Source organism: Alosa sapidissima, chromosome 10 (genome assembly GCF_018492685.1).
Source record: "Alosa sapidissima isolate fAloSap1 chromosome 10, fAloSap1.pri, whole genome shotgun sequence".
In the NCBI taxonomy this organism is placed as follows: Eukaryota; Metazoa; Chordata; class Actinopteri; order Clupeiformes; family Clupeidae; genus Alosa; species Alosa sapidissima.
Window position 1 is genome coordinate 32,285,170 of NC_055966.1, and position 22,257 is coordinate 32,307,426.

General features: G+C 39.4%; 1 protein-coding gene across 1 annotated transcript; it reads right to left on the reverse strand.

Moving 5' to 3' along the window:
- Positions 1–3,855: 3,855 nt before the first annotated feature.
- On the reverse strand, positions 3,856–6,823 carry LOC121720282 (apolipoprotein C-II-like). The gene is made up of 4 exons (XM_042106282.1): positions 6,700–6,823; positions 6,097–6,164; positions 4,740–4,896; positions 3,856–4,353 (listed from the first exon to the last, which is right to left on the reverse strand). Exons 2-4 carry the CDS (start codon positions 6,143–6,145, stop codon positions 4,266–4,268), a joined length of 294 nt encoding a protein of 97 aa, XP_041962216.1. The 5' UTR covers positions 6,146–6,164; positions 6,700–6,823; the 3' UTR covers positions 3,856–4,265.
- Positions 6,824–22,257: the final 15,434 nt, after the last annotated feature.

Below are 22,257 nucleotides of genomic sequence, written 5' to 3' on the forward strand. Positions count from 1 at the left end.
GATGCTGAAAGGGAAGTGGACCTAGAACAAATCCTCAGCTATGAACTGATTAATGTCCCTGTACTGTAGCTATTGCAGATAGCTATGGTTATTTGTGAAGTAGAAATAAGTCATCCTCACTCAAGTGCTGTCTAGCAATGTGGAATGTCCAGTAGTGATCACTACAAATACTGCTCATTCAACACTGGTAATAGATGCTCAAGATCTAGTTATGTCTTTAGGGCACCCATCTGACTGCAGCACAATAAAGAAGTATGCAGGAAAGTTTTGTATTGTTATTTGGTATTTGTTATGTGGTAGCAAAGGACTATCAAAGAAATATACCTAATATAGGAATGCACACAGATATTGCAACAGATACGCTCAGGCCAATCCAAACTTTTCTCATCTGTTGTTCCTCGTTGGTGGAACACACTGCCAGTTCCTACAAGGGCAGGGTCATCCCTCTCCATTTTTAAAAAACTCCTGAAAACCCAGCTCTTTAGAGAACATATCCTCTCATAGCACCACTTACAACAAGTCTTGCTGATCCTAGCACTTACCATCCGCCTTGAACTGACACTCAACTGTTTAAAAACAGCACTCACTTATGCACTTATTCTTACTGTACTCTAAAAATGTTGAGAGAATTGCTTTAAAACTTAACTGTTACCATGTTGTTAGTCGCTTTGATAAAAAATGCGTCAGCCAAATGTAATGTAATGTAATGTAATAATGGTGTAGGCATATCTGATTAAGACCCAAAGAGCGGTTGAAACATACTTATTAAATTACACTGGGAGCAAAGAAGACTATCTTCATTTTTTTCCCTTTGCAACTGTCAAAGAAATCCCATAAACACAGGAAGGCCTAGGGTAGCCTACATCAGATGGCCTAAAGATTAGGCTCTTCTGCATAGAATTAAGTGTTTGCATGCAGTAATTTGAACACTGACCTTGATCTAGCCTACTTTGGCTATTTAAAGGTAATTTATTGCCAAAACATCACACAATATAAATGAGCTATAACAAACAATAAAGGACTTAATCACACACAAACTTCTATTTTACTGACTACAAAAATAATAATTATGTAGGAAGTTTAGAAGTTTGAAACCCAGAAAACCAAAAGTGCACTAAATTCAACACAAATGACTCAATACACTTGGAGGAGGCCTGCGTCCTTTCTTTTCCAGATATTTTAGGATTTGGATATCGCTTCAGTATCGAGTATCAAGATATTTATGGCAGGTATTGTATCGAAGTCATAATTTTGGTATCGTGATAACACTATGCCAGAGCCACTCTGTTTTCTAGATGTCGAGGATCGGAGGCTCTACCACCAACAAGTGATGCTGCTCAATGGCATATTAGAAGATCACATTATCAAGCTCTAGTATGGAGGCAAGCACACATACCAAATCCAGTGTTACTAGAAGTAAAATGTTTTTTACTTGACGGTTGTTGCTGACAGTAGATGCAGTTCTGCATTAGGCTTATTGCCGCTAAGTTCTAAGTTCATATGTACTGTAGGATATATTCTGAGTTGAAGGTTATTTGTGCAATTTGTTATTGTGATGAAATGCATTAAACACCACGAGTGATTCACTATGTTAGCAATAAAAATATGGTTGTGTTTTGATTAGAATTTCCGAGTTTATTACATGTTAACTGTAATCATGTTCCCATTAAATACGTTAATAAACTATAGTATGGCTTATTTAATGCTAAAACATGTATTTAGAGAACACTTTTATTTGGTTTTAGTGATTACTTTTGAAATCAACACAATTTAGGGAAAAATAAGCAAAAATAATCGCTATTTTATGTTAAAATGCTGATTATGCAGCTTAGAACTCAGAATTGAGCTTGGTAAACAAAATATTCAGAATCAGCACCCTCAAATTAGGTAAGAAGGGTGGTTTACCAACTTTTCCTCAAATTTGCCATCAGAAGTTCTCTTCTGTGAAGCTGCTCTCCCTCTATAAGGGACCCTCCTCTCTTTGGTAGTATAGCCAAATATCTCTCTGGCACACAGTTATATAGATTTTTCTCTTGGACTGGCACTTTGCTCTCTCTCTCTCTCTTTCTCTTCTCTACATCCACATACACATATAAACACATTCATTCAGTGACATTTAAGTAGATATTGTTGCTCTTTTTCAGGAAAATGACCAGATGTGAACTGAACACCTGGCCTGAAGACGACTTGGTCTGTAACATCATTTAGATAACTACAAACAGGATCATAGACTTGCAGAGATCCAGGTGAGACCATCTTCACTTGAGGACATACTCTGGTTATTTAGAGTGCACTGCATGCTTGAGCTGGGTTGTGCACTTCCATCAGAACTTAGTTTTTATAATAATAATAATACAAATAGTAACATTATTATTATTAATATTATTATTATTATTGTTATTATTATTTTATTATTTTTTCTTTTACATTTTATAGGTATGACAGTATGTGTTTATATTCATGTTTATGGTTCTTAGCAGACACTTTTGTCCAAAGCGACTTACACTAAAATCAATAAACATCACAAAATGAACAAAATATATATATATACAATTATAAAATTAAATCAAAATAAAATAAAATATTATAATAAAATTATAAAATGAAAAAAAAAAATCAATTGTTGGTAAGAGACTAAATCAAATCGAACAGAATATTAACAATAGCCATGTGCAATACCATAATGCTATACGAATTAATTAGTTAGATACAAGGTCAACAGCAGTCAACCATATTAAAGTCAACCTTATGAAGTTCAGCTCTTTAAATGACTAGGAGTACTAAGTACAGTTGGTTGTACAGTTGGTTGTTTGCATGGTAGTTCAACCACCAGAGCACTGTTCAATGACAAGTAGGTACAGGAAAAAAATTTTGATCGGAAAATTTTCATCATTTATGCAGAGTAGCGTTCTGACCATCTGTTGGCAAGTGACCATTTAGGCAAGTGAATTTAAGTCGGCTGTTAGTGGTCTATTAGCACTATTATATTGTGCCTCTTTATTATTGTTTTCCCATTTTATATACATACATTGCTAAATGTAGATTTAGGAGGTTCCATGATTGTCTTGTTGGTAAATTTGAGTCAACATGTGGATATACAGTATATCTCCATAATCTTGGATAGTCTTTGTCCAGATGTAGATTTTTAGGACATGGCTTCAAGTTAAGAGCCCATGTCTATTGTCCATAAGACTGAATATTTGACCTCTTTGTTCAGATCTGCCCTGAGGTTTTCAATATGTCATGTAAAGAGTTATTGGCTCCATAGAACTTTATGACAAAGTTGAGTTATGTCCATGTCTTGGCTGAATAGCAAAACTAGTTACTGTGTGTGTGTGTGTGTGTGTGTGTGTGTGCATGCATGTGCACGGAAAATATCCTTCAGAACAAATACTTTAACTTAACTTAACATGAGAACAGAAACATGGAACCTAACTGGTTCAGTAGATAAGGGGTTAATCTGAGCAAACTGTTCGGCAGATGAGGGGTCAATCTTAGCTAACTGCTCGGCCGATGAGGGGTTAATCTGAGCAAACTGCATAATATTCTTATTAGACCACCATTCTTCATATCCTGAAACCAAGGCCTGATTTTGAGATTATTTAGAGAGAATAATTAATAATTCAATCATATTCCTTTTCAATAAATAAATATATGTGAACAATTCAGCCTTGTTTTCCTTTTTTTGCAGTGGCCTCGAAACAGGTTGGTCCGTACCATCAAGACATGCCATATAAATGACTTGAGGTAATTGAGGTGCTAATGTGGAAACACTCATTGAATCAATCAAATATTAGTTACACTTGTATAAAAAGCTGGTGTGGGTCCGGGTTGACAGAACCGAGTGAGACAAGATGGGCTTTTTTTTTTTTTAATAACAAACACATGTTTTTTTATTGCAAGTTGTGAGTGGACAGTTCACATGAAGTGGCCAATTGTCTCTATAGACCGGCTCACCACAGGGTGGCGCTGTGGATTTACTTCAAGTCAGTGTCAGTGAGTCCTGTGTGGAGTAATGTTTTGTTGTGAGTTTGAAGTCGATTACGTTGAAGTTGAAATCTTATCAATAGTTTGTTGAAAGTTTGCCGTCGCAGTGAGAGTTTGTTGAGTTTGTCGAAAATGGGTGTGCCGAAAGAAAGGCCTCAAGTAGGGTTCTGGACGTCAAGAGCCAAGCCAAGCTAACAAGCCAGCTAGCAGCATCAGAGGTCAGGTCTCATGAAACAGGAGTGGGCCATGGGTGTTGAGGGTCTGAAGGTCTGGGATATTTACTGGGACCCGAACATGTGGTACAGCTGGTCCTGCATGATACCGGCATAGGTCTTCACAGCAGCGGTGGTCTCCCCAAACAAGTTCCTGTGAAAGGGTGAAGTCAGTTATGAGTCAGTGTGCTGGATTTATATAAAATAAAAAATAAAATACAAAGAAATCTCTCAACCTCTTGGTGAAAATGTGGATTTGTTGATGTGAAGCCATAGGAGCCTAAGATTTGTATTGGTGATTTGGGCTTGGTGTTGCGGATTTGGTGTTATGTATTTTCCTTTTTCTCAAAATAAATTTGCTTCCCTTCAGGGTTGGATTTTTCCTTATTTTTTAAATTGTGAGATTACAATAAATGACCAACAGATTTTTTTTTTATATACAGGTTTTTAGTCAACTTTAGCAGAGGTGCCAATAATTCTGGAGGGTACTGTAAATAGTCATATGTGTTCAGCATCTGAGTTGGTTCCATTTGGACTTACTTGGCTTTCTCCTCCAGCTTCATCCCCTTGATGCTGTCCAGGTATCCAGAGGCGCTGGTGATGCCCTTGTCATAGTAGGACTTTAGGGTGACCAGCACTGTTGCCACAGTGCCCTCCTCCTCCTCAGCCTGCCTAGGCATGCGGAAGCTCTCCGCACCTGTAGGGGGCAGTATCAGACAGGAGGTCAGCAGGAATGCAGACTAAGTCTGGAAAGGAGTACTCTCCAGAATAAGTCCCGCCTCCGTAACTTCCGTATCCATCCAACTTCCGGGCGTGGATTGTCTATGGGAAATAACATGGTGTTTCGAAATATCATACCGGTAAAACATCTGTAGGTAGCGAAGTTGAAAAAGCTGGTGGGCAGATTGGCCTACACACTTCTGCCATCTAGTTTCCACTGGATTTTTTTATTGTCGATGCCGTTTAAGTAGTATACTATAGACTATACTACTTAAACGACACCGAAAATCAAAAAATCCAGTGGAAACTAGATGGCAGAAGTGTGTAGGCCAATCTGCCCAGCAGCTTTTTCTACTTTGTCACCTACAGAGTTTGACAGGTACGATCTTTCAAAATGCCATGTTATTTCCCATAGACATTTGACTACCGAAGGTTGGATGGATACGGAAGTTAGGAGGCGGGACTTATTCTGGAGAGGTCTATTGTAGCTGACTTTCTTTTTGACAATTTGTTGAATGGATTTGCAGGCCTCCTCTCAAAATTTGGCAACATGTCGGGGCCGTAACACAGTGGTAGTGTTGGTGTCCCATAGACCTCTGAAGTTCGCCTACAAAAAAGAACCAAAACGGCCATCTTTGCCCATATAAGGAGATCCAGTTTCATTCCTGCGAGACTTTAACAGGTGCGATAATTCAAAATCCCCATAGGACAAAAGATGGCTGCTTTTTTGTAGGCGAACTTCAGAGGTCTATAGGGGCTTAGTGCGAGGTCAACGACCTGAGGTCATTTCCCAAACCCACTCACAATCTCTCATTTCCTCTTATCTGCCCTATTAAATAAAGGCTAAAACACTCCAACATTTTAATACTTTAATTAAAATAGTATTAAAAAATACTACAAATTATTTATCTCCTGTCTATTCAAACGCCGTCTCTGGACCCTTATGGACTTTATAGGTTCACCAGGTTCCTACTCTTCCTGATATTACTTATCAAAGAAGTCTATCATGATACATATCGTTATATACACGCATGAAATTAGGGTCCACTGATTATTAATTCAATTCCATAGTGTACTCGAAAGTAAATAGTTGAAAGTAAATAGTAGGCGAAAATATTGAAGTGAGACAGGTGTTATGTCGTGGTGATTTTGGGATGGGATGGACATCTTGACCTACCGACGGCGAGAAGTGCAATGAGCACAGCAAAAACCAAGACGTTCCTCATGATGAGATGACTGCACAATCTGTGGAACAAGAGATTTGACTCAATGAGACGATAGTGAGAGCGAGCAAGAGCGTCCAGAAGATGGCAGCATTTCCTCACACTGTTGTTTCTCCAGTGAAGAAGATTTATCCAAACATTGTGGGAAGAATTAAGTCAGAGTATATAGATATTCTCTCATACTGACGGATGCATAAGAGCACAACATAAACAAGTAACACTGTTCCCCCTGGACTGTGCAGATTAAATCATGTGTAATCATATGTATATAGATATGCCCTTCTTAGACACTACACCTTCACTGCTCTGTAATCCTGTTTTTGAAATAACACTGTTACTTGATTGAATCACTGACTGAAAATATAAATGACCCTAAGATGGAAAGGTTCAGTGTGCCTATCTCATCTGCAGGTACAGATACAAATCACTGAGAAATTACCCAAGAGCATCTTTAAAAATCTTTTGTTTTTCTTTTTTTCTAAAGATCTTTTGTGTAATTGTGTTTTTGGATCTAATAAAGACATAAAGCATAGAAGCATTAAACTGTCAGTACTTACTGTCTCTCCTTCGCAGTTTAATGCGTCTGGTAGATTGAGCGGTGGCTATCACTGGCCTACCTGATATATATACAAACACAAGGTGTTGACTCGTCAGCTCTGATGTCAAAGTGCAGTCCACAGTGATAATGGCTCAGAGAAGAAAAGTGAGCCAGTTGTTTATGTGTGAGTGACTCAATGGGTGGAAAAAAACAGCTTTGAAAAAAATATTATCCGGGCTTTGGTTATTTTTCTTTCTCTTTTTTGTTTGTTGATCATGTGTGTTTGTTCTTTTTGACTGGAATCCACATTTGGATTTGTTGAGTTCGATAGGTGTGTCACGCCTTTGGCCATACTTCAGTAACTTTTACTCATTAGTCTACCCCTGCTCCAAAACAGATAAGCATCCGCCCAGCGTTGCGCAATGTGGACTGAACAGTGGACCTTAGGACGTTTCCTAAGGCCGTCCTAAGTCTATTGCACCTCAGACACGTCACCGTAGCAACCACAGGATATCTGACTGTCTGTCTGTAGGCAAGGTAGACCACAGGCCATCCATATATTTCACTGAGATAAGGGATCCAGTCTGATGATTTATGCCCTGTTCTTTCAAAGTGCAATTCATTTAATGGCATTCAATTAAAGGTGAAACCAGAATTGATGATGTAATGCAGAGAGATCTAATTGGCTAGGACTCCCTGGCAAAAATATATTGTATCTCAATGGGACCTTCCTGGATAAAGAAAGGATACATAAAATAAAATAAAAATAATGGAGACACCAATAGAAACATACCTCGGCATTCCATGTACACTTCTATTTTGAGCTGTTTTATGTATAGCTGTAACATGTCAACACAGACATGAAATAAAGCACCAAGATTCATGGGGATAAGGAGATGCTTTGCCATTCCCTATTATGCAACTCTGCTATGCTTGGAACTCTGGAATCCTGCGGAGTAACAAACCCTGAAAATGAAAATGAAAATGAAGAATGGACGTCAATCCCAATTGTTTAGTGAATACTTATGTCACTGAGTGCAATAAATGAAATACAATCAGACACCTACAGCATCAATGATAACAATAATAACAACAACAACAACAATACTACTACTACAGTACTAGCCTACTACTACTACTACTACTACTAATAATAATAATAATAATACTTATTAATTTATTTATTAGCGGCGCCCTTTAAGTCACCTAAGGACATTGAACAGTTAAAAATATCCATGGTCGTTATACATCACATACAAATAGGGGCACAAAAACAGAGGACACTGTACAATTGCAAGTTCAAGGATGTTATACACTACACACAGAGGACACTGCACACCAGAGGACAAGGATCCACAGACACAGGGCATAGTGGAAAGAAAACATTGTGTGGAAATTACTGCAAGAGCACTGCATGTGGAGTGACTGCACAAGATGGGTGGAGGTGATAGAGAAGTGAAGGAAAGAAATAAAATAAAATAGAATACTGTAAGATATTCTATTATTAACGTTTTTCATGTGACGTATTCTAGGTTCTATAGCTTTGTTTACATCCACCTGGTAGGCAAGGGAGGAGTTGAACCCATTGAACATCGTTGTCTGCAGCTGCCTCTCAGTAGGCTATCGTAACACCCCCAATTATCACCACTTTTGTTCAGAAATTCTAAAACAACAATGTTTTTTAACACGTCAAAATAACATTTGGTAAAGGAACCTTACATTTTTCAGTAGCCATAGGTGTGTAGATTTGAACAAAATCTGGTTTGGTTCTTAACGGGAGCATTTACTACCTGCAATATCCTATTTTATTTACCACGCTCGGCGTTATAGTGCTGGCCTGATGGGTCGCCTATTTACACTGTTTCAATGGCACATGAACGGTTAGACCAAGAATTCTCGTCATGAAATTAAAATTCCACTGGAGCTCCAAGTGGTTGTGTACCATAGACTGTGTTGTGCCTGTGTTGTGCCTTACAACACTCTTTACAGCTCTTCGAGTCACGGTAAAATGTCATTTTGGTACATAGCTAATTTAGATACTCCATAGACTGTATATCAGGGGTCTCAAACTCAAATGAGCTGGGGGCCACTTCTGCCAACGTCATCTGATTGGAGATGATTTTTTCAAATACCACACAAAACTGCAAACGGAAAGTGCAAGTGTTTTTATCTAGTTTTAGACACCTGTGCTAGCATCCTTAGCTTATAAATAAAATAATGATAAAATAAATATTAATACAAATTATAAAACAAACGCATAAACGCATAAAAAACAAAAGCATAAAAACGGGTATGTGTGTGTTTCACACCAAATAAAAATATTTTCCTCTCATAACTTTTTTAAACCTGGCAAACTAGGCATCAGGGTTAAGAAAGCAACACCATTGGATTTTTATATCAAAATTTCAAAAGGCCATGGCTTGAAAGTGGTCAGAGATAAAGTCCTACTGTAAATGAAAAAATCTTTGAGTATAAACAAAAGTTTATGAAGGGGGTAAATGTACCCATCACTGGATGGCAAGCACCTCAAATTATGCACATTTCAGTAAATACTGGATGAACATATTTGAGCAGGTTTACTTTCCTTTTTTCATATTACCCACATAACAAATTAACAGGAAAACACCTAAGATGTATACCAACACCTAAGATGTATATGGTTTAGTGATGTATTACTAAACCACAAGGCCTACAATAAAGTATTCTGGTCAAATCAGTTCCTATCGCGGGTAATCTGAGTACCCAGAAGTTCGCATCATATTGCGGGTGACTTTGCAGTTCTTTAGAGCCCTGTTTCTACTAGCCCTGCTGTCTGTACCCCGTCCATTACGGACACTTTCATCACGATTACCACTGCAACCTCCAAGCGTTGGGCAGAGGGTCGAAATAAGCATGGTATGCTTAGTGGACACAGTCGTATACACGCAAAGACGCACCTCCATTCACAGACGCACTGTGACTATCACTGTCAATAGACGATCGATCATAATCTCCAAAAGGATATTCTCCTTCAGAATCAGAATAGGTGAATAACATAGCCTACCTAAGACTTCATCACACGTGAACGTTTTTCAACATTAGGTGTAGGCCTATTTCTGCTTCAATTTGTGCAAAACTATGGCCTGCATCGCTTTCGCGTCATTACAAATGCACGTCTTTGTGTTTCTCGCGTGTAATACAAGTTTTTCCTGAAAACTTTGCGCAGCGATTTTGGGTTTGAATCAAGCTCTGGATGTCTAGCACATAGTGGAGCAGAGTAGGCTACAAATGAGATTTGTCACCGTACTTGGATCTATCGTCTACTTTAATCAGTATCGTTGTTTGTCGCAATTAAAAATAGCCTCAAGGGCCGGATTATTTTGACATACGTCGCGGGCCGGGTGTTGACCCCTGCTGTATATAGAACTGGATAGTGTGCCGTCTGTTAAGAGTGATGCGAGCGTTAGTCCAGAGCCCCCTGGTGGCTGGCTGCAGTACAATGTGTAACTCCGCCCAGAGAGGGTTAAAGCGGAGCTAGTAATCAAGGATCTTTGCGCCGCCCATCCCCATGTAGTGCAAGAAGCCAACTTTCCGTTTCACTTTTCTCACCTAAAACTATTTTTGTATCTACAACTTTTTATTCGAAAAAATAGTTTTCAAGATGCTTCAATACACACAATTTTTCTTTTCTCGCTGAAATTATTTTTTTTAATGTTATATTAACAAATCTAAAAAGGCCGTGTTTACACCTATGATTGACAGCTGGCTGCAGACACGACCACGTCATCACTCCCTTATTTTAACGACACCAGATTTCGACACATAATCTAACCTGTTGCATCTAAGTGTTGCTGTTATTATCATTAGGCTATATCTTATCAGAGTCTGACTAAATACATATTGATAGTCATACATTGTGTAGTTGTTTGTAAGAGACATCATTGTTAGTTGTGACAGATTCTTTGTGAAAAAAAGATATGTGCTGTTCTTTCATAGATGCTAAGTATATTAGCTCAAAGCATGCTAAATCATGCTAGCATTAGCCAGTTGATAGGTAAAGTAAAAGGGCTCTGCTATATTGATCCGAAGTTACGTTAGCCATACTCACCATCATTTAGGCTACAGTCCTAGGCCTACTTGTTTCAAATGGTTTAACGTAACTAGTGATTGCCGCCATCATCGTTGCAACTTCATTTGAATACACTTAAGTCACTGGGAGAAGGCGATGTTAAGTTTCATTAATGTTAACTCTTGCTTAGTTTTGCAGGAATGGCAACAAACGTCACCTAGCCTGCTAGGTCGACATCCTCGGTTTTACCACTTATTAATTAGCTGACAAATAACGTTATTTGGTTTTTAGTGAACACATATTAGACCATAGCTTAACCCTTAGAACCCTAAGCTGTTTTTAGGGCATTTTCACTATAGCGGGGTACGAATTGTCATGAAATAATGGTCCCGTAGGATTTTTTTGCAGACAAACTGCTCTAGACCTCTGACTTGTTGGGGAAGTTCACCATTGATGAGATTAGATGGCAATGGACCTTCACCAAGCTTCTTAAAGCAACTGATGACAGGATCATCATCATCAAGTTTCATGTAGGCATCAACCCAGGTCTTTTTGCTGACGCCCACAAAACATTTCTGGTGTATTTATGTGTCATACTGCTTGTCACACTTAAGTTGTTTACAAAAAAAGATCATATTTTCTCATTTCATCCGATATTGATTTTCATCGATTTTTATATACCGATTTTTAGCTGGCATCCATTACAAATGGCATCATTTGATAATTTTGTCTTCTTGTATCTTCTGTCTGTATCTTAGCAATGTGATTCTCAGCTTTGTGTCATTAGACAGAATTAAAACACATATATCTTGTGTTGAAATAGTTATCTTTGAGAAAAATTGGCAAGCAGCAATGAGGGGGCCAAATAAAGTTGTGACTGTTGATGATTTAGTTTCTCTTTAAGGAAAATCCAAAATGGCCAATTGTTTATAATGAGTGGGGAAAATTTGCAATGATCATTAATGTGAGTATGAAGAGTATGACTAGCCATTGGAATTTTTTTGCTAACCCTACGTCATCATGATATACTATAACCCCTAAATGCAGGTTCGCTAATTATAGCGCCCCCAGTGGCCGAATTACACCAAATTTGTTGTGTACCCTTGGGAGGGGGTCAGTTGTCATGTGACCAAGTTTCGTTAACATACATCAAAGTGTTCCCAAGATATGAGCTCACTTACTGTTTGGCGACTTTGCCCCATTGGATTTGCCTTTATTACTGCAAAAAATGAGTCATAACAACTTCTGATCACAATGAAACTGTCATAAATGGACTCAGCATCCTCAATAACCCCTAAATTGACACCAAGATTGTGAAAATGTGATCATTATTAGTAGATGTCATGTGTGGTCAGTATCCTGGCCAAGGTGAGAAAGCGCCCCCCAGAGGGGGGGAGGGGGGGGGCAAAACGGGGTCAGAAAATTTGCACCCCGTCATTTTTCAACAGTAGGACCCCAAATAAAGCAAATAAAACAAAAAAAATCAATTTTAGCAAAAAAATCCTACGGAAATACAATTCGTACCCCACTACTACCTTTATTCATAAGGATTTATTCTGGTCATTGTAAGTGCCACACACACATATTATATATTGTTTTTTTCAGCAGAGTCTAGGCTATTCAGATCTGCCATCATGCCCCGTGTGTATTGTGTTCTGTATCTTGGCCTTGGTGTGTCTGTGTCCTTACTCTCGTTCTCAGCTAATAAACCTTTTGATTGGACAACTGTGTGTCGCTATCAAATCGTTACAGTATGCTCAGAACAGCGGTATCTGAAAATGCTGAGTTAAGGTATCGTTGTTACCTGCAATTGCACTGCTGGAGAAGCATTTTGCATTGGTATGATTTGATCAGGTCTTGTGATGGTAGGTAGACGTACCCCATTTCAAAATACGTCTAAATTGAAAACTGTGACAACTCATTGATAGGCTCTCTAAATATGTCTGTAATCATATGCCTCTACCACAGGCTTGCTAGTCTTTTACCAGAGAGGGTGCTCCATTATAAATCAAAAATGTAATATTGCAGCCTTCATGTCAGCTGTAAAAATATGAGAACATGGACCTACTACATCAGGATACTCTGTAAACATTTTACACATAATCAGGAAGGTACTTGCTGTTCAGTGTGTGATGTGTTAAAGTTGTACTACATTTAAAGAAACTTATTTTTATTCTTTGTTTCAAGTGCACAAGAAAATACCACATTATGATGATGATGGTTATGGTTACGCTTTTGTCCAAAGCGACATAGAAATACAAAACAATATAATACTTAAAACAGAGATCAATCAAAAGCCTAATGAAATAAACAATGATAATGAGGGGGGGGGGGATTTACATCTTGATCATTGAATTAATAACCAATAATTATTCTGATATTAATATTCTTCTAACTTCTACATCTTTGTGAAGGCTACTGTTAAATACTAAGCAATGGCCTCTGACTTTTAAATACCAAAGCAGTTAAATGCAGTCGTATAGTCTACGTGATACACAGGACTACACAGTAAACCCATTTAAAAAGCATCATCATCTCAGTGTACCCATTTAAAATAGGCAAGGATACATATTAAATAACATTTGGGGTTGCTCACAGTATACTCACCACTACAGCTAACTAGACTACACCACTGGTTAAATGGCGCATTGCAATTTACAATTTGTGTGAGTTCAGGGGCATACAGAAAGTTGAAGTTTGGGTGACATCAATAAAGAAAATAGAAACAAAGTGATGTGTACAGCCTCAAGTATGAATGATGTCACGTTAACAGAAGGTTCAGAACAGTGGCAGACCTTTCTTGGTGCCAAGTGGTGTAAGTTATTGAAAGCCATGTGTTTTCAGAGCGTAGTGGTGCTGTGCCATGTCCCATGTATAAGGGGCTTCAGGTTGATTGAGTGACAGTGGGTGATGATGTCAGGGAGATGGATGTCAGGGGACTTGGAGAAAGGGGGAGGACATGCCACCTCAGACCACCCCAGCCAAACCACTTCACGTAGGCATACCGATGTAGACCATGGAGACCACCTTGCCGCCACCTCCAGTATAAGTATAGTGTATATATACTTTTTTGATCCCGTGAGGGAAATTTGGTCTCTGCATTTAACCCAATCATGAATTAGTGAAACACAAACAGCACACAGTGAGGTGAAGCACACACTAATCCCGGCGCAGTGAGCTGCCTGCTACAATGGCGGCGCTCGGGGAGCAGTGAGGTGTTAGGTGCCTTGCTCAAGGGCACTTCAGCCGTGGCCCACTGGTCGGGGCTCGAACCGGCAACCCTCCGGTTACAAGTCCAGAGTGCTAACCAGTGGGCCACGCCTAAACACAGTACATTCAGTGTATTCAGCCATCACCCATACCTCATCTGCAAAAAAGGAAAGTTACAATAAAGTTAGTCAGACAATTTTACAACATTACAAAGCATCTAATCAAGCACTCAACACCACTAGTAATACCAATTAATTAAATATATGTGTGCAATAAACTTCACAGCCCACCTAATGTTAACTACACATTTAAATATGCGGCGTGAATGTTATTAACTTGCGTCAGTTTGAAAAATAACGTTATCAGTATGACTGATCATGGACGTTAGATGACAAACTAAGGTGTTTCTTTCTTAAATGTTCACCGATATCGCTGGGAAGTGACTGGTTCTTGACGTAGTGTTAAATGCAGGCGTTTCATTTATTGATCATTCACTTATGCGGTCTACAACTACCGACCTGCCGATCTATTTTTTACAGTCTATGCTACCGACCTACCATCACAGAAGTAGCTCTAACGGAGGTGTCTTTATCGTTAACGTTAGAAAAAATGCAACGCTGGCACATTAACATGACAGGTTGATAAGGTCCATGCTTCACATTACGTTAACTTACGTTGCTTTATCACATCATAACTGTACTGACTGTCTAGTGTTAGTAATCCCCATGTACAGTCAATGGTTACTCCATGTTGAGATGGCATACTAGCCTGGGTGTTCCCATGCTGCCTTGCGCGTGATTTGATTCACGCTGCTAAGGCAGCCTGGAGACCATGGAGCAAATTTTCGCCTGAGATAGGGGACCAATCACAGAACAAGGGGGAAAGCAAGACAATGATGAGCTATGCACAGACGCATTTGATAGACATCCGTGGCACCCAATAAACGGATCTGGGCATTTTTTTCAAATACGAGAAAATTAACGTTTGGTTCCCAGACCACGTCTCATTGAGAAGTGGTGGCGCTAGCCAGGCTAATGGCATACATTAAGATTGAGATATTTGAAAACAGCAAAAACTAATAAAACTGAGTAAATCATGCATCGACTGTTACGGGAGCTGTGTGCTAATCATCACTTCAACGACTAACTTAGCCTACCGTTGACGGTAACGTTAATGTAGCTGTAACGTTAGCATGTAATTTGCTGTCCGTATTTCTGTTGTTAGCTCATTAGTATTCACCATACTAAATTGTCACAGTCTATAATCAACATAATAAGCCCTCTTAGACGTATTTAAGAACAACAATAGACAAAAAAAACGTTTCAGTTGATACGCAACACTTACCAGACAAGAACATACCGAAGATTGTTGTTTGTACTGTTTAGCTAACTCACAGCCGCAAAATTCATCCAGCCAGCTAGCCTTCGGCGCCGAGTCGACCTCATTATCGACCTGCGTTGTGGAAAGGAGAAGGGGGCGGGTTTCACTCGACAAGGGGCGTGTTTAACTCGCCGAATGGGCGTGCCTGACCGCGACTCCTCTTCACTGCGCTTGCTTCAACTTCTGCTGTGCAGCCGCACTTTAAATTGGTTGCAAATTTTCCAAGATGGCGTCGCCTCGGCGGCTTCAATTCCATAGTACACTGCTGAATGCAACCACACTGTCCAGTTCTATATATACAGTCTATGAGATACTCCTATGGTGTGGGTGCTTGCGTTTATTTAAGAATCCGTCGTCTTGGTTTGTATATATCGGAACTCCCCCTATTACCGTCGGTCCCGTATTCCCGCCGTCTTGCGTGTATGTGTCACGTAATATCCATTTCTATACAAACCAAGATAGCGGACTCCTAAAGAAACGCTACCACCCACACCATAGGTGTATCTAAATTAGCTATGTACCAAAAATGACACTTTATCGTTACTCGAAGAGCTGTAAACAGTGTTGTAAGGCTGCGTGTACATAACTGCTTGGAGCTCCAGTGGAATTTTAATTTCATGACGAGAATTCTCGGTCTAACCGTTCATGTGCCGTTGAAACGGTGTAAATAGGCGACCCATCAGGCCAGCACTATAACTCCGAGCGTGGCAAACAAAATCGGATATTTCAGGCAGTAAATGCTCCCGTTAAGAACCAAACCAGATTTTGGTCAAATCTACACGGCTACTGAAAAATGTAAGGTTCATTTAACAAATGTTATTTTGAAGTGTTAAAAAACATTGTTGTTTTAGAATTTCTGAACAAAAGTGGTGATAATTGGGGGTGTTATGATAATAAGTGACACATACACGCACGACGGCGGAAATACGGGACCGACGGTAATAGGCGGAGTTCCGATATATCTCTGTATTTCAGCAATGTCAACATTTCAGGCATCAATAAAGGTGATGATGAAACGTTATCCCATTGTTCAATATTTGATAGCCTGTCACAGGAACGTTATTTCGGTAAAATCGCCCTGATTTGGTGCATTGATCTGTATCGATAACGTTATGGGAGAACCTGCATGTAGCCTAACTTTTTTTCTCTGTTCAAAACTCGGTTTACACAAAGACGATAGACTTTCTTAGAAGCTGTGAAATTTGGCCAGAAAGGAACATGTCTTCCCTCTGAAAGTTGACACAAAATCAAACAATATTTGATCATTTAACTTCAACTGAACAGCGACAGGTTAGGCAGTAGACTCAGCAGACGTTAAAACGGTAGCCTACAGTTATAGCCAGCGTCAGTCAGCATCATGTAACATTAATGGCGTTAAAGTCATGAATCCGGTAACATATTATATAACATATAACGGCGATGCCTTATTCGAAGACGATCTGCATGGATATATAACCACCCAGAAAAACTTAGAATGTGAGTGATAAAGTTCATTAATTGTATGAAACGTTTTATTATTTATCCATTGCAGCATCGGCTATATAGGCTGTTATGCTAGCTCAGCCTTTAAATGTGCTGCTATTTTGGTCATGTGGACTTGATTAAACGGGTAAAGATAATTCATAAACTGCTTATTTCTTACATGACTGAAGCAGTAACGTTAGCCTATAGGTTCAACAGTGGTGTTTGAGGTTGCTGTGTTAAGTTGTGTGTGATCGCTAAACAATTCATAGGATCAAATCAGTTTATTTTGACATACGGGAGTTAGCCTAACGGACCTGTAGGCTATAGCACATGAGCCTATTCTGTTTTCATTTATTAGCATTTGTTGTGATTATATAATCAAATGACACTCATGATAACTTGAAATAGAAGGACAGAAGATAGATTGATGTCCACAATCACGAATTTCACGAGACAAATTAGAACAAACTGTTCCGGTAAAAATATTCTTGCCATGTTTAAAATGCTGCACTTTTTCCCTTCATAGCCTATTTCTGGCAATTCATTTTTGGATGACTGTACATTACATTACATTTGGCTGACGCTTTTTAGCCAAAGCGACTAACAACATAGTAAACAGTTTAAGTTTTAGAGCAGTTCTCAACAATTTTAGGACAATTTAAAAACATTAGAGTACAGTAAGAATAAGTGCATCAGTGAGTGCTGTTTTTAACAGTTAGTTGTCAGTTTGAGACGGCTGGTGAGTGCTAGGATCAGTAAGACTTGTTGTAAGTGTTGCTATGAGAGGAGATGTTCTCTAAAGAGCTGGGTCTTCAGGAGTTTTCTGAAAATGGAGAAGGATGTCTCTGCCCTTGTAGGAGCTGGCAGTGTGTTCCACCAGGTTCAGTGTGGCAGTGTGTTCCACCAGGTTCCATCCTGTAGAGTTGTACTTTAGCCTACGTCTTCGTAGACTGTAGCCTAGGCCAGTGGTTTTCAAAGTGGTGGCCGGGGCCACCAGGGGGTGCCAGGGGGGCCTCAGCAAGTTGGAATAAAAGCAACAAATAAATACATTTGAAAAATGTAAAATATACCTATTGGGTTGTTATACAATGCCATTATAATAATTTGCTGCATATCTGAACATTATATTCTCCATGATAATGACTGGGAATAATAGTAGAGTGATAGCTCTCACATAGCAGAAAGTCCCAAATGCAATTTTTACACACTGTATGCTCCATCGCGAAGTGCTTGTGGCTAAAATAATTATTAGGATTAACTTAACGTATTTTTACATTTGCCGTAGTATTGTTGAAGGGTTGAATAACACGTCAAGGGGGTCCTTGGCCAGAACCTAGTGGTATTTGGGGGGCCTTGTTGTGGAAAAGTTTGAAAAACCCCTGGCCTAGGCTACACCAGAGCCCGTTTACGGATCACTCCCTATTAACTCCATTGTACCAGCAATATGTTGCAGTTCTGCTAGGGGCGATCACGAATAAGTGCAAAAACAATGGGGGTCTATGGAGCTAGACGGCTAAATTTGTCTCTTTCACCTGGTTGTCGTTGATAAATTGAAAATTTGATTGTGGTTTCTGCAAACTCAATATGGATTATAGGTCAAAAGTTGAATGAACGAGTAGTCACGTCCTTTCGATTTCTTACAGGTTGGGTTGTTGTTGCCCACAACACACTAGCTTTCTGCTAATGAATGACGCCACTGACACATTTGAAAGGCTTTTTAGAACAAATAAGTGACTCAAAAAATATAATACTCAGCGGTTTGTATTTTCTCTGCCCCCTCTTTTGACTGCAACATTCGAATTTCTGGGCAAAAAATTATATCCCGAGAAAAGTGGATTTGAGGGGTACAGCTCCATAGGCCTCCATTCATTCTGCACTTATTCGTGAGCGCCCTCATGTGGAACCAGAGGTTTCCCGAGAGTGGCGGTTCTCCCCTTATTAGACATTCTCTGGCTACACCATTAGGCCATCTTGAGAATAAAAGACTTAACTGCTAACGATCATCCTCAACCATGAGGATAGGTAGGCTAAACGGTCGTTCGTCGCCTTTTTGCTTCTTATTGTAAAAACAAACTGTTAGGGCATAGCCTACACAAGTGGTCGGAATCCCAGTCAATATTTGATATTAAAATTTCAATTTTGAAGCTATTTGTAACTATGTGTAGCCTATGCAACCCGACTGTTGTAGGCTTGCCTACCACTCTGCAGTGCCTTGCCTACCAATCTTGCCTACCACTTTAGTTGTAAACAAAAGGTGACATAACATTAGAATGGAGGTGCAAAACCTTAAAGGGACACCAGGCAACGTTTTCGTGTTAATTAATCATCTTCGTAAGTCGGTATATGGTTAAATGACTCATTACGGGGCGAATGAAGGCTCTCTTGCCCGCCCCTACTGCCTGTAGGAAGAATATCCCACTTGCAAGTTCGGTGTATCCTACCCGCCGACCGAAGCAGGATCAGTTTACAGCACAGAGGCAGGCTAACGAAACGCTAGAGATTGTTGCAAACGTGTGTATAATGGCAGAAAAGCAGCAAAAACCCTTGACGGAAGACGCAAAGAAAAGGAAAAGAGCTTCAGACTGAGCGAGGGGGAGTTTCGTAGAGAAAAAGCATCAGGCTTGCCTGGTGTCCCTTTAATACGTGTCTGTGATTCTCAAACTTTTTTGCCCCTAATATTCCATGTGTTTAAATGAATATTTCAGGGCCACTCAAAGGAGACATGATAACCTGTCTACCTGCCATCAATATGACTCCAAATATAGACACTTCACAGCCAGGGGCGATTCTAAATCTAGAGCTTTGCTGGGGCACAGGCCCCCAACTCCCAATAAAAAAGAAAAATGTGCGCGCAATATGAAATAAATGGCTAGCCTAGGGGTAGGCTACAAGCTTCAAAATCATTATTGTCACTGTCATACTGTAAAAGTTACTACTGTAATACTGTAGGACCAGCACTGTCTCCCTCAATTGTTGTAGCAGCCACTATCCAGCAACATTCAAACACATAGGCATGTGTTCTACTAACACAAGGGAAGCTTATTTTTAGTCAAAATTGAGATATACAGTACTTCCCTCCCAGGCAAGGGTCCTATAGTCATCCTGGCAATACTGCAGTTCTTTGTAGCTTAAATAGCCTACTAAAGCCTTCATACTGACTTTTGGTGATAATTTCCAAATGTAGCCTATAATAATCTACACTCTGATTCTGTGTAGATTATTATAGGCTACATTTGCAAATGCAGCAAACTTATTTAAGTTTGCCATTAAACCATAGATCAAATCACAGCACTGGCTACCAACATAAATGTTAATGTTACCATTAATGTGGGCAATTATCATACCTCCCTCGTCCTCCTCATCTCTCCTCACTGTTCCTCTCCCTCTGTTCAGGAAGAATTTTCTGATGTCCATCTCTGAATAGTTTATCAGAAGGCTATGTTTAGTTTTACAGTAGGACAGCTTCACAAACAGTATAGGCTACTTTTACAGGACTCTCTCTAAAGTATACGTAAATCATTATTAATTCTCCGCATGTGTGCATGCAGCCTACACATGTGAGTGTGTGTGAGGGAGAGAGCACAAGCTGGTAAACTGTTGTTAAGTTTAGGCTACAATGACGCTAAGCATTGAAAAACAGATGCTAATTATGTGGGCAAAATTCTCTAACAGCGATCAACTTGTCATTTTTTCTGTCAAACAAGTTGTGAATTTGTTGTAACATTAAAGGCATACTATGCAGTTTTTTTAGCTTAATATGCAATTGTTTAGCTTAATGTACCTTCATTTAACAGCTTCAGAGTCATTGGAATGGTTATATGACTTCCCAACGATTTCTGAGTATCAAAAGCAGAATCCACAATGTCCATTTACCCACTCCCTTACATCCACAGATACAGAAAGCTGCTGTTGTTTGATGTTAACTTCCTGTAGCAAAAAGTATGCATGCCAAAACTTCTTGACACATTCTGAAATAATTAAAAATAGAAATGCAAGTGCATATTCAAAATGCTCTCCTTACAATTGTATGTGTATTTCAATTGATAAATTAGGCTCAATATTTGAAATAAATATCCTGTCACCTCAAAGCCCCCCTTGCAGCTTCCAGATGGCCCCTTGGGGGTCCTACCCCCATCCCAACACACATACAGTCTTATCATCACCCAGATTATAGAAAGTTATAATCATGGTGGGGTCGTGGGCAAAGTGCAAAGGTCACCCCTTATGTTTTATCACTGGGTAGTAAACGCATTTAATCAAAAGCACCCGACTCTGTCCCTCTCTTCCCACCCTGTCTCTTGGGCCTCGGGAGGGGTCCTCCAATCATGACCCATAGGATGATCAAATAGCAGCTGTGTAATCATGGTGGAGTCAAACGAGAGAAAGAAACCTGCAGAGAGACATACGACACAGCCAGCAGTCTGTGTATGGGGGTGGACGGGAGTATGTGTGTGTGTGTGTGTGTGTGTTTATATGTGTGTGTGTGTGTGTATGTGTGTGTTACAAAATGACAAGTGACAAAGCATGTATGTCCATGTCTAATTGTGTGTGCAGAATTTACTAATCCATGATAGAGACACTGCAAGTTCATCTGGGCAGGTCAAAAAACAGCTGTGACACACACACACACGCACTGACTCTAGCTTTATAACAAGCTTGATATTGCACACAGCTGTCAGGTGTGTGGTAAATGTAACTGGTTTTCTGACCTGTGGACCTTGTCCCTTCTGTTTCCCAAATCCCAATTCATGGGATGTGGTATCTAGGCCATTGGCTCCACCATTATTAAGGATTAGCATTCATGTCATTGGGTGCCATTTTCTTATCTTTACATAAGATGTTTTACTTCATTTGGACTTCAACTCTGATGTGAATGACCCAAATGTGCCACAGTGCACTTTATTTTCACTTTTGAACACTTGGAGTGGCATTGCCAGGTGTAACATGCAGGTTGATTTGTGGGCAAAAGAGCAGACATTTTTTTTAAATCTACATTGTGTAATTTTTTATTTTGAGTTGATTCTTAGCAAAAACCCATTTTTCTTTCAAAAATATGTGCTCATTCATGTGTAATTACTTCCACCAACAAATCAAAGTATTCTCGTAAGCGTAGAATCTGCCATTCAGGATATATACGACCGAGTCGCCCATATGGCCGCGGCCATGTTTCGGCCTCCATCTTTAGAATACATTAGCCAAAGAGGGAGAGGGCAAATGATGATCTCTGACTCTTCGTATGGTGATAGAAGACCACCACGTTAGCGTTATCTTAAACTACATCTTTTACAATATCGTCGAATATCGTTAGCACTGATAAGTTGCTCCCTGAATATAAGCCAAAATAATAAATCCATAACGACATTATTCCTCTTGCATGAAGTATATGAACTATAGTTTCACAGACTAAATTACTAAATGCAATTTACAATTATTTTTCTAAAATAACCTCATTACGAGAAGGAATACTCAATAAAG

Excerpts from the sequence above, each read along its gene's own strand:
- LOC121720282 (XM_042106282.1), bottom strand. The coding sequence starts at position 6,145 with ATGAGGAACGTCTTGGTTTTTGCTGTGCTCATTGCACTTCTCGCCGTC. Across the intron at positions 4,897-6,096 it reads CATTGCACTTCTCGCCGTCG|GTGCGGAGAGCTTCCGCATG; the intron begins GTAGGTCAAGAT and ends TGCCCCCTACAG. Across the intron at positions 4,354-4,739 it reads AAGCTGGAGGAGAAAGCCAA|GAACTTGTTTGGGGAGACCA; the intron begins GTAAGTCCAAAT and ends ACCCTTTCACAG.